Here is a 12,207-nt window from a genome sequence, read left to right as displayed (position 1 = left end):
GTTTCTGGGCTCCCATTTGGGACTTCCCATTCCTCAGCTTTGGCTGAACTGTGCTCCCCAACTCAACCAATACAGCTAGGCTGTCTCTCTGTCATCTGTGACCTAACCTCTAGCTATCCAAGGCTGCAGCCAGACTTTTCATCATTCTCAACTGGACCTAAGCAAAGGAAAATCTCTAAACCTTTTAGAAAAAAATTTGGATCTATGTTTATTGCATCATGATGGTGCAGACAAATCAGTTGTTCAGTGGTTAGAAAGTTTGCAGATTTTTAAGAATTTCTCTTTTGTAAGATATATTTGGAAACAGGGACGATACAAGAATGGGCTAGAAGGACCAGGTTTGTAATTCTTTATCCTTTGCTTTGATGAGGAATTGCAGTCTACTATGCAGTGGCACAGTGGCACAACGGTTAGCACTGTTGCCTTACAGCGCCAAGACCTGGGTTCGATTCCAGGCTTGGGTCACTGTCTGTGCAGAGTCTGCAAGTTCTTCCCATATCTCTGTGGGTTTCTCCCACAGTCCGAAAGATGCGCTGGTTAGATGCTAAACTGGCCATGCTAAATTTTCCCTCAGTGTACCCGAACAGGCAACTAGGGGATTTTCACAGTAACTTCATTGCAGCATTAATGTAAGCCTACTTGTGACAATAATAAATAAACAGTTTACAAAATTAACTTGTTTAATCATAAACTTACTAATTCATCATAAGCTTGGATACATTGGGATGAGTACCTTTAAAATTCCAATGACATTCCTACTGCATAAAACAAAGTTTAAGATATACATTTTATCCCCTAATGAACCAGAGTTTATCAACAGATTGTGACAGCATACTATTGTGCACTAACAAGCAAGAATTATACCAATGATTCCCTCTTCACATCTGGGCAATAATGGTTAGGACTTTCCAGAGGGAGAGCTATGCTGCTCCCATTCAAGAGATTTACAAACAGTAGGGATCACTTTTTTTTAAAATCAATTTTATATTAAACTATTTAAAAGTACACATTTAAAGAACCACGTGCAGCTCCCTAAGCTCTGAGTAAGAACCCAAAATACTCAATTTTACTGTGCCAGTACAAGTGTCTACTTTATACATGGGCACAATGAATTTCCAGTCTATTTAGCTGGTGGGCACAACAACCTGAATATGTACCCACCCTGCTATTGATCAGGAGCATGAATCACGGCCAGCATTTCTCCTCTGTTATGATGTGGAGATGCCGGCATTGGATTGGGGTAAACACAGTAAGAAGTCTCACAACACCAGGTTAAAGTCCAACATGTTTATTTGATAGTAAACCCACAAGCTTTCGGGGTTTGCCCCTTCATCAGGTGAGTGACGAAGGGGTAAACCCCAAAAGCTTATGAGTTTACTATCAAATAAACTTGTTGGACTTTAACTTGGTGTTGTGAGACTTCTTACTGTATTTCTCCTCTGTTGCCAGACGTACTAATGGTACTCTTACTAACCAGCATGTGGGTTAGAACTGTAGATGGGAATAAACTGCTCAAACTAAATCCGGAGGTAATAGAGAACTGAGCCCTACTTGACAAATGTTATTTACCTTCAATAAATGTAGCATTATGTGAGTTGACAGGATAAACATTAAATGTATTTATAGCTACAGGTTAAAGAACTAGACCAGAATTCTCCCAAAAAAATTCGAAGTGTCAAATTTGCGTGAAAACTGGAGTAATCATGCTGGTTTTTTCAGTGGGAGTTTGAAAATGAATCTCCCATAGACTGTGCACTGTTGAGTGTACAAACCTGAATCATGCTGTTAAACTATGAATGGAGCCTATACCCACTCAGGAGATCGGCAGCATAGCTCTGAGTGGGCCATTGTGCATGCACCAATCTGTCAGTGCCAAGATCAGTGCATGCACAGGGGCCCCTGCCTATTGGCTTCCCAGTTGCCCCTCAATCCTTGCAACGCTGACCCTTTCACACCCCTCCCCACCCAAGGCCCGATCACTGGCCCCCCCCCCCCCCCCCCCCCCCCCTCCCCAGAACATTCCCGGACCAACAGTGAACCCCCACTCCCCTCCCGGCCCGCCCTGATCTCCAGCTCTAACCACCCTCTTTCCATCCCGATGGCCAACCCCAGTCGCTGGCCTCTCTCCCTTCCCCACTGTTCCTGACTGAAGAGTTGCAGAATGACACCCCCCACCCCCACTGATCCCCCATCAGGTCCCACCTCCTAGGCCCTGCCCTCTTGGCATTGCCTTATGCCTGATGGGCAGAACTAAGGTGCTTCCTGAGCATTGGCACTTTGTCCCTTGGGCAATGCCAAGGGGGCATAGCTGGCACTGCCAAGGTGCCAATAGTCCCCACCACTCCCGACCCTCTGGGGTTGGGGATCCTCGATTGCCCCCTCCTTCACTCCAGCGGGGTCAGGCTGCCAGCTCCCCAACAGTGGGGAGCTACTGTTAACCCTGCTAGAGTGAAATACTCCTGGCAAGGGTGGGGGGAAAGAGGCTAGTGGGTCTGGAGACCTCAGTCACAGGCCTGCTAATTATATTTAAATAACATTAAAATCCTTACTTAAATAATTTACGCAGCTCCAGTGTAGAGCTGATGGCGCTGAAAACAACTTCTTCCCTACTGCTGTCAGACTTTTGAATGGACCTACCTCATATTAAGCTGATATTTTTCTACACCCGAGCTATGACTGTAACACTACATTCTGCACTCCCTTGTTTCCTTCTCTACGAACAGTATGCATTCTGTGTAACATGCAAGAAACAATACTTTTCACTGTATGCTAATACATGCGACAATAATAAGTCAAATCAAAACAAAGGATATAGGAACAGAAGAATTAGAAACGAGAATAGACAATTCAGCCCTCTGAGCCCGCTCCACCATTCTATATGATCATGGCTCATCTCCATTTCATCCTAACTCCACTTGCCTGCCTCTTCCTCGTAACCCTTTATCCCACTTTTGATTAAATATTCATCTATCTCTTTCTTGAATCCATTGATCGATTCTACATCCACTGCACTCTAGGACAGCGAGTTCCCTAGATTCACAACTCACTATGAGAAGTAGCTTCTCCGCATCTCTGTCTTGAGTCTCCCCACTCTTACTTTATAGTTATGCCCTCTTGTCCTAGACTGTTCTAGAAGGCAGAACATTTGGTTAATGTTTACATTTATCAATCCTGTTGAGAATTTTATATAGTTTAATCAAATCCTCCCTCATTCTTCTGTACTCCAGCAAGTACAAACCCAAGCTACTCAACCGTTCCTCATACAACAGCCTCTTTAAAGCTGGAATTAATCGAGTGAACCTCTGTGAGCCGCTTCCAGTGCCACCATATCCTTCCACAAAGATGACCAAAACTGATCACAATACTCCAAGTGTGGTTTCACCAATGCCTTATACAAGTGTAACAATACTTCTCTACTTTTATATTCTAGACTCTTTGCAATGTATGCCAAGATTCCATCTGCCTTCCTTATAACATTCTGCACCTGCATACCCATTTTCTGAGACTCATGCACAAGGACACCTAGATCTCTCAGCGCAGTCGCCTTTTGAAATTGCTTGCCATTTTATCTTTCCAGCCAAAATGGATAGCCCGGCATTTATCCACATTAAACTCCATCTGCCGGATTCTGGTGCATTCTCTTAGTCTATCCGTTTGTAAACTCCTCATCTCCTCACCATAACCTGTTTTCCCACCTATTTTCACATTGTCAGCAAATTTCGCTATGTTATACTCTGTCCTTACTTGTAGATCATTGATATAGATTGTAAATAGTTGTGGTCAGATACTTAACCCTGCGGGACCCCATTAGTTACAGACCACCAACTGGAGAACGACCGATTTATCCCAACCTTCTGCTCTCTGTCAGTCAGCCAATCCTCCATCCAAGCATGACTCTACCCCCAACCCTTTGGGATTTAACCTTCTGGATCAGTCTCTTGTGTGCTACCTTATCAAATGCCTTTGGAAGTTCTGAAAAAATATAATAACGTAGTTACCTAAATACACAAAATGTTTATTTAGAAAAGAGATCGAATTTGGTGGGGCGGGGGGGTGGGGGTGGTGCGCAGAGTGGACACTGTGTGAAATAATGAAAGGCCTTGACTCTATTCATAACGATAAAAGGCCCCAAGTTGCAAACAACAGCAAACCATAGGTAAGTGCCTCTGTCCTTGAAGTCTCATTGGCAGATTATGAATGATCATTCTGGCAAGAACTTCACCTCTCTTTCTGTTGAGAATTTCAACTCTATCGTCGTACGATGATACTGCAACTGACTATATCTTTCTTCGTTGGAAAACGCCCACTTTTTTGTGTAAAACAACTAAACTAAATTAAATAAACTGAGGGACAAAGCAAGAAAGGCAGTCTCTTAAGTAGGAACTGCATGAAACAAAAATAAATCACAAAAGTTAGAATCCCTACAGTACAGAAGGAAGCCATTCAGCCCATCAAGCCTGCATTGAAAATAATCCCACACAAGCCCTATCCTTGCAATTCCATGTATTACCCTGCTAAACTCCTGACACTAAGGGGCAATTTAGCGTAGCCAATCAACCTAACCCACACACCTTTGGACTTTAGGAGGAAACCAGAGCATCCAGAGGAAACCCACGCAGACATGAGGAGAATGTGCAAACTCCACATAGTCACTCGAGGCCGAATTGAATCTGGGTTCCTGACACTGAGGCAGCAGTGCCAACCACAGTGCCACCATGCCATACCAAATTCAAAATTTTAAAGTTTATTATTAAAGCTTATTTATTAGTCATAAGTAGGCTTACATTAACACTGTAATGGAGTTACTGTGAAAATTTCCTAGTTGCCACACTCTGGCGCCTGTTTGGGTACACTGAGGGATAATTTAGCATAGCCAATGCACCTAATCAGCACATCTTTCAGACTGTTGGAGGAAACCGGAGCACCCGGAGGAAACCCACACAGACACGGGGAGAACATGCAGACTCTGACAGACAACGACCCAAGCTGGGAATCGAACCCTGATCCCTGGCACTGCGAAACAACAGTGCTAACCACTGTGCCACCCTGTACTAAACCAAAATACGATCCACAGGTCATTAACGCACTCCAGTCCCTGCAGTGCCGAATGGGCAGAGAAGAGTGAAGCTGCAGTGATGTTATCAAGTTGTCCAAGCAGACAATCACAAGAAGGGATTTTTATAGAACCATTTCCATCCTTCAAAACAATCAGGAAAGAACAGGAATTAAAAGAAAAACCACTTCTAAAAATTTTAGGTAGATCAAATTCAAAGTTGGGACACACACAAGGGATGAAGTTCGAAGCTCCAAATTTCTGAAAAAAGTAAAATCGCTGCATAAAAAAATCTGCTAATTAATCATTTAGCTCTTACTCATTCTATAATTATCCAATTATCCTTACAGGGTCAGGCCTGTAATTCGTACAATTTTATTAATCACATTTCAGTTAAAAACCCATTTATAACACAAGAAGTGGGAGGCGTAGAACTTACGGCCCATTTATCCTGCTCCACGATTCAACACAACACTGTCTGATCTTGGACTTTTAACTCCAATTTTCCACCCACTGTACATTTCACTGAATTATTCGAGACACCAAAATTCTGTCCGAGCCTTAAACGTATTCAATGATGGAACATCCATAACCCTCCAGGGTAGGAACCCTGTAAGTATGGGGCAGGTCAGACGGGTTGACCGATATGGTCCTGTCCTTTACCTTTCATATGTGCACGGCCTGTAGGTCAGCCCAGGAACTTGCTGATTCACAGAGCTTAGTACTGACACCAGGTGATGTGTCACCATTGCTCACTGCTTCTAGTGGGTCTGAAAGTCTTCTGCTAGTTAGCACAAACAGGTTAAAAATAGGCATATCATAATAAACTTACCAATTTCACCATTCACAAAGAGCTTAAGAGCACCGAGAGGAGGCTGCAAAAATAAAAATGGAATGCATTTTAAAACTGAAATCAATCACAGTGCAAATATATTCACTGCACACACAAACCACCTTTTATTCTTTTTAAACAGTTGTCAATCTGACTAGAAAAAGCATTCAATGTATTGAAAAACTGCTGTGCTCCAACTTAGTACTAGATGAAGCATTAGGATGTCAATCTGTGGCTGTAATCTCTAGGTGCCTCATCACAACACAAAGAAGAGAATGTGATAAACAAGTACAGGTATTTCATCACTGCAGTGGAGGAGAAGAAGGGCATGAGAAGTCACCACTGGTGACTCTGGGCTGTAGAACATTCAGGAATGATTTGATTCAGGTGCTTGAATTCAGGAATGAAATCAGAAAGCACTCCTTCTCATAAAAAAAAGTAGGAGCCTGGATCTCTCTCCCTAAAAAGAAGCAGATGCTGGGAAACTTGCAGCTCTCAAAACTGAGAAATAGATTTTTATTCAGTAAAAACATCAATGGGTAAGTAGATCAAATTAAATTACAAATCAGCTTTGGTCTAATAAATGCTACAGAAGCACAATGGGCTAAATGGTCTATTCCTGCTGCTTTCTAAGAACAACAGCAGGGATCTTTCATTCTCAGTTAACTCTATGTTTTACAGACAAATTAAAAAGGACAAGGTACAACTTTAAGAGGGAAAAATGCTTCAAATTGTGTTTTACAACTAATGCACAATTAGAATTTCCCTTTTCTTTTCCACTTCCTCTTTCCAACATTTTTTCTCATTCTTCTGCAAGGTAAGGCTCTCTTCTCCTTCAGCAAGACTTCTCAGTCATCCACTTAGGTGGACAGAGGAAGCCTCCTCCCCGACTCCAAGTTTACATCAATAACACTGAGTCCAACAACAATTTGCAGTCCAGTGGGATGCAAACAACAGCAGGACCTAAGTATCAGAGTGAAATGTTCAGCCTCTGCTCTTTGCTCACTTGAGAGTGGAAGCTCCTCAGTGTGACAGACTTGACATGTAAAATCACATTCACCACTAGGTGTCACCATAGAGTCTTGCTCCAATCCCTCCATCACCAGCACAAGATCCAAGTTAGAATGTTTCTTCCAATCAATTCAATGTATAAAATTATGGTTGTAGGTAAACAAAAACCATACGTAAAGAAGCCATGCAGATGAGTATATTCTGCTGTGTGCTGCCACAATCATAATGGGGCCAAAGTTTTGTATGGGCATCAATATCCATAACAGTCAAAGCTATGGACCAAGTGCTGGTAAATGGGATTAGGTGGGAGGCCAGGTGTAGGCTCGATGGGCCTAAGGACCTCTTCTGCACTGTATGATTCTAGAGAGACAAAAACAAAATGGTTCTCAATCATAATTGCCATCTCAAGACATCTGTTGGAAAAGATGTGGAGATGCTGGCATTGGACTGGGGTAATCTGTTGGAAAAGGCATAGGTGGAATCTCTGGGCAAAGGTAGGAATGGGCTAAGGCTCAGCCCTCATCTCCTCCACAAATAGATTGGCTTACATGCAATGAATAGGATGGGATTGAGCTTCGGGGAAAATCGCTGCCCAAGCAGGTTTTTTTAAGGTCAAAAATCGTGGGGCTGGGGAGCATTAGTAACAAAAGTATACTTAAATCCATCTTTCTTTTTATCAAGTTGAAATCTCTTGCTTTGTGAGCTTTCTGATATTCCAGTCATCAGCAGATTTTAGCAAGAGCAGAAAGGAGGGAATGTGGGACTGTCCCCAGGTTAGCGTTTAACTTTGAAACATTAGGCTCGCAACTTCCTGGCACCCCAGAGTTGGATTTTGGGGCTATCCAAAAGATGAACCAGGGAATCCCTCTCGGAAGCTGCCGGGTAAAAGTATAAGCGACAACTGTCCAGAAGTTCCCCTGGACAATTGCGTATGCTGGCAACTATCTGACAAAGTGATTTAAATTGCTAACTTTGGATGGTTCTGCCAATGATATGCCAGTAGTTACTTTGAAAAAATTAAACAAAATAAAACCAGTTGTAATTTCAGCATAACTAATGTAAACATGCAGACTGAGACTTATAGGCATCCTCTCTCTGCTCCCCCTCACCCTCACTAAGCATCCACTGTCCCTACTCTCCCCACCACCTAACTCCCAACTGCGCAGGATTTCCCTGACAACCCCCCTGCATCCGACGTCCCACCCTCTTGTTGTCCTCTTATTTTCAGTGGGACCTTTAAGTTTAACAGCTTTACGGCAGTTAATGATGTAAAAAGGTGCGTCCTATTTCACTCAGCCTCTTTTAGACTGCGATGCTGGAGCCAGGAACCTGCTGCACTGCCTGAATCTCAGCCAGAGTCAGGAAGGTCGGGTGAAACAGGTGTTTTAGAATTTCAGCACAGCGAAGTTGGCACGGAGTGGCAATCCGATGATGTTGATTGCCACTCTGAGCAAGTTACAGCTCAATGTGTTAATATGATGCAGGACTAGTCATACAAAATCATTTTATATCTCTAAGGGGCAAAACAGACAGCCATGGCAACTAGTAAGTATAAATAAAAAAGCAAACTGATCCAAAAAAAAGCACAGATCTGGGAAATATACAAACAACTGCAAAGCTGGGACTACAAAACGGAAAGTATGAAAAACAATGTGCAAAGGATCACAAAATCAATTAAGATTCTTTATTAGGGAATTTAAGAAATACTTCTACACAAAAGGATATTAGAAGTTTGAAACCCTTTTCTGCAAACAGCAAGTGAAGCAAGATCATTTTAAAACTGGGATTGATACGATTTTTGTTAATTTAAGATTTGGGTCAAATGCAGATACATGGAGTTAGGTCACAGATCAACCACAATCTCGCTGAACACTAAAACAGGCTAAATGCCTTACTCCTGTTTCTACCACTTGAATTACTGGTAAAGCAACTTACAAAGAGCAGCTGAGTCATTTGCTGAACAGATAGCAGCAGTGAAGCCCATTTGATACCAGAAAATGACAACTGCTCACAGAAAATTCTTGTCTGCTCAAACAATATGTCTTAACTTCTACTTCAAAATCACATGCTCCTCTAAGTCTAATGGTCAGTGTATGCCATTTCTGGTTGAACTACACGTAACTTTGCGCAGCAGACTTGTTCCCACTAGGTATCTAGCACACGCCAATTTTACAAAGGATCCTTGCAGCCAACACATCATTTAAAAAAAACATTCAAGACATGTGAACACTTCTAGTTAGGTCAGCATTTACTGTCCATTCTAATTGCCCTGAAAAGGTGGGCATGAGCTACCTACTTGAACTTTCTTGTGTCTGTTGCAAGCCACGTAGCGTAGGTACACCAACAGCGATGTTAGCAAGGAAGATGCTGATTTTGACACAATGTCAATGAAGGAACAGCAATATATTTCAAAATCAAGACGATTAGATGCTTGGAGGGAAACTTTCAGGTGGTGCTGTTCTCATATATCACTGCCCTTGCCTTGCTAGATGGTTGGGGTTTGAATGATGCTATCTGGAGGGCCTTGGTAAGTCCCTGCAGTGCATCTTGTGAACAGTACACACGGCTGTTGCTGTATTTTGGTGGTGGAGGGACTGAATGCTTGCGGAAGCGTTGCCAATCAAGCAGGTTGCTTTATCCTGGATGATGTTGAGCTTTGAGTGTTGTTGGAACTGTACAAATGGAGAGTATTTCATGACACTCCTGGTCTTTGCCTTGTAGATTGTGGACTGGCTTTGGGGAGTCAGGAGGGGAAACCAAGCTCCCAACTTGCTCCTGTAGCCACAGTATTTGTATAGCTCAAAAACAGAAAATGCTGGAAAATCTGAGCAGCTCTGAGAGAGAATAAAGCCAACATTTTGAGTCAAGATGACCTTTTATCAGGGCTCATTTAGCTTCATATGGCTGTCCAGTTCAGTTTCTAGTAAAATAGATAAAAGTATTGCTCCTTCTTAACAGGAAAAAAAGGAAGGAAAAGAAACATACTTACAATTTCAAATTCTTCTCCAACCAGAGTGTAAAGGTACTCCTTGTGTCTGTTGTACAGCTGTTAGCAAAACAGTAAATTCTGATCATTCAAATTTTACCCTAAAATTGAATAAAAGGCAATATATTTTGGATACTATGAGAATCTACATAATTTTCAACGCTTGATCGTCACAATGGCAATTACTGTAATGTACATTAAACAAACCTTTACACTCAGTCTGGTTAGGGGTGGAGCAAGGACTTGTTACTGGGAAAATTGGAGGAGGGTAACAAGGCATGGTATCAGATGTCACCAGGGTTGGGAAGATAAAGCAGGTAGATGGACAAGTGTAGACGGAATGATGCTAAGCATAGGGTTAAAAGAATACAGAAGGGACAGAAGATGAAGTGAATAAGGAATATTCAGGCCTTCGTTACACGAGTTGGAGGACAGTTAACCAATACTAGATTTCAAAGTTTCAGGGAAGATGACAACTACAGAGGATGGCCCACCTGGGAAAAAAAAAATACCAGGGGAAAGTTCAGAGGAACAACAACCAAAATAGAATCAGCGAATAAGAAAGTATGCAACAGAAAACTGGGAGAGCAAGTTAGGTATTTTTCCTAATTTATTAGGAGTGTGATATTCTCCCTTGACATGTAAAGTCTTCAAGAACTTGGACGTCATACAGAGCAGTTGAGGGAAACATGTTTCACAGGAACCAAAAGCAATAAAATTCAGAAAAGGTGCAAGTGCTCCAATGAAAATCATGGCAAGAACCAGGACAAAAACATTCACAGAAATAAGAGAAATAAGAACAGAAAATATTGGAAAAACACAGCAGGTTAATTTGATTTTCAAATTTGTTGATGACACCACCATAGAGGGTCGGATCGCAAACAATAATGAAACAGAGTACAGGAATAAGAAAGAGAATCTGGTGAATTGGTGCAGAGACTTCAGGAAGTGTAAAGGAGAACATGGCCCTATCTTCATCAATGGAGACGAAGTAGAAAGGTCGAGAGCTTCGAGTTTTTAGGTGTCCAGATCACTAACGACCTGTCCTGGTTCCCCCATGTTGACTCTATAGTTGAGAAAGCCCACCAATGCCTCTACTTTCTCAGAAGACGAAGGAAATTTGGCCTATCATCCACGTTCTCACCAACTTTTACAGATGCACCATTGAAAGCATTCTTTCTGATTGTACCACAGCTTGCTATGGCTCCTGCTCTGCCCAAGATCGCAAGAAACTACGAAAGGGCGTAAATATAGCCCAATCCATCACGCAAACCAGCCTCCCATCCATTGACCCTGTCTACACTTCTCACTGCCTTGGCAAAGCAGCCAGCATAATAAAAGGTCCCCACGCCCTCTGGGCATTTTCTCTTCCGCCGTCTTCCGTTGGGAAAAAGATGTAAAAGTCTGAGGTCACGTACCAACTGACTCAAAAATAGCTCTTCCCTGAGGCCATCAGACTTTTGAATGGATTTACCCTGCATTAAGTTGATCTTTCTCTACACCCTAGCAATATTTAGCACTACATTCTGCACCCTTTCATTTCATTCTCTATGGACGTCAAGCTTTGTCTGTATAAGCACGCAAGAAACAATATTTTTCACGGTTTGCTAATACAAGTGACAATAAATCAAATCAAAATCTGGCAGCATCTTGAAGTAAAACGGAATTTGAAACTTTTAACTGTTTCTCTTTCCACAGATGCTGCGAAATCTGCTGAGCCTTTCCATCATTTTCGGCTTTAATTCAGATTTCTAGTGTCTGCACTGTTCGCTTTTATCATAAGAGGTGAAAGGTAGCATCTAAACTTGTGGAGAAATACAAAATGATTTGGTGGAAGTGACAGAAACAGAATGGCTTTCAACGTGAAGGAAATCAATTGGAACTGAGGTAACTTGTATCGTGAGACTATTGCATAGTCAGTGCAATCAGAGGAAGACAGGAGATGGTGCTATTCTTCAATCCCTGTGAGGAGTCTGCAGGGGCAAAATAAAACATTGTTGGCTACAGGTTACCACACAGGAACAGAATACACAGCACCTCCTTGTGAGCACACATTACACAGCAGCAGATTGATTTTTGACCATCCAGGAATCTTGACTTTGTTGGTTTTGTACAATGTTGTTTTAGTTAAACCCACTTTGAATTTGCAACTGTGAAACCTGCACTTATCTAACGCACTGTATGGTGATGTGGTCTTTGGATTACATTTATAATGAGAGTTTTTAATGGAAAAGTTAAAATGATGTGTTTCATGCCCTGGGAGTCCGAGTCAAATTGTTACAGACACAAATTACTTGCTTTCTAGTTTGAAATGAAGTCATTGTG

At 42.1% G+C, this 12,207-nt stretch overlaps 1 protein-coding gene across 2 annotated transcripts in view; it reads right to left on the bottom strand.

Moving 5' to 3' along the window:
• mks1 (MKS transition zone complex subunit 1) overlaps nucleotides 1-12,207 on the bottom strand; it is a 61,733-nt gene that overhangs the window by 26,970 nt on the left and 22,556 nt on the right. For both annotated transcript variants that reach the window (XR_013889315.1, XM_080211103.1), the window contains exons 9-10: nucleotides 9,886-9,942; nucleotides 5,886-5,928 (exon numbers count right to left, since the gene is read on the bottom strand). Coding sequence is in view for 1 of the 2 variants with exons in the window: in XM_080211103.1 (XP_080067229.1) it covers nucleotides 5,886-5,928; nucleotides 9,886-9,942 (100 nt within the window). In the remaining variant the exon portion in view is untranslated. The remainder of the gene's footprint in view (nucleotides 1-5,885; nucleotides 5,929-9,885; nucleotides 9,943-12,207) is intronic.

Source organism: Carcharhinus amblyrhynchos, chromosome 23 (genome assembly GCF_965287045.1).
Source record: "Carcharhinus amblyrhynchos chromosome 23, sCarAmb.v2.hapA, whole genome shotgun sequence".
Taxonomy (NCBI): Eukaryota; Metazoa; Chordata; class Chondrichthyes; order Carcharhiniformes; family Carcharhinidae; genus Carcharhinus; species Carcharhinus amblyrhynchos.
This window is presented reverse-complemented; position numbering and strand designations above follow the sequence as displayed.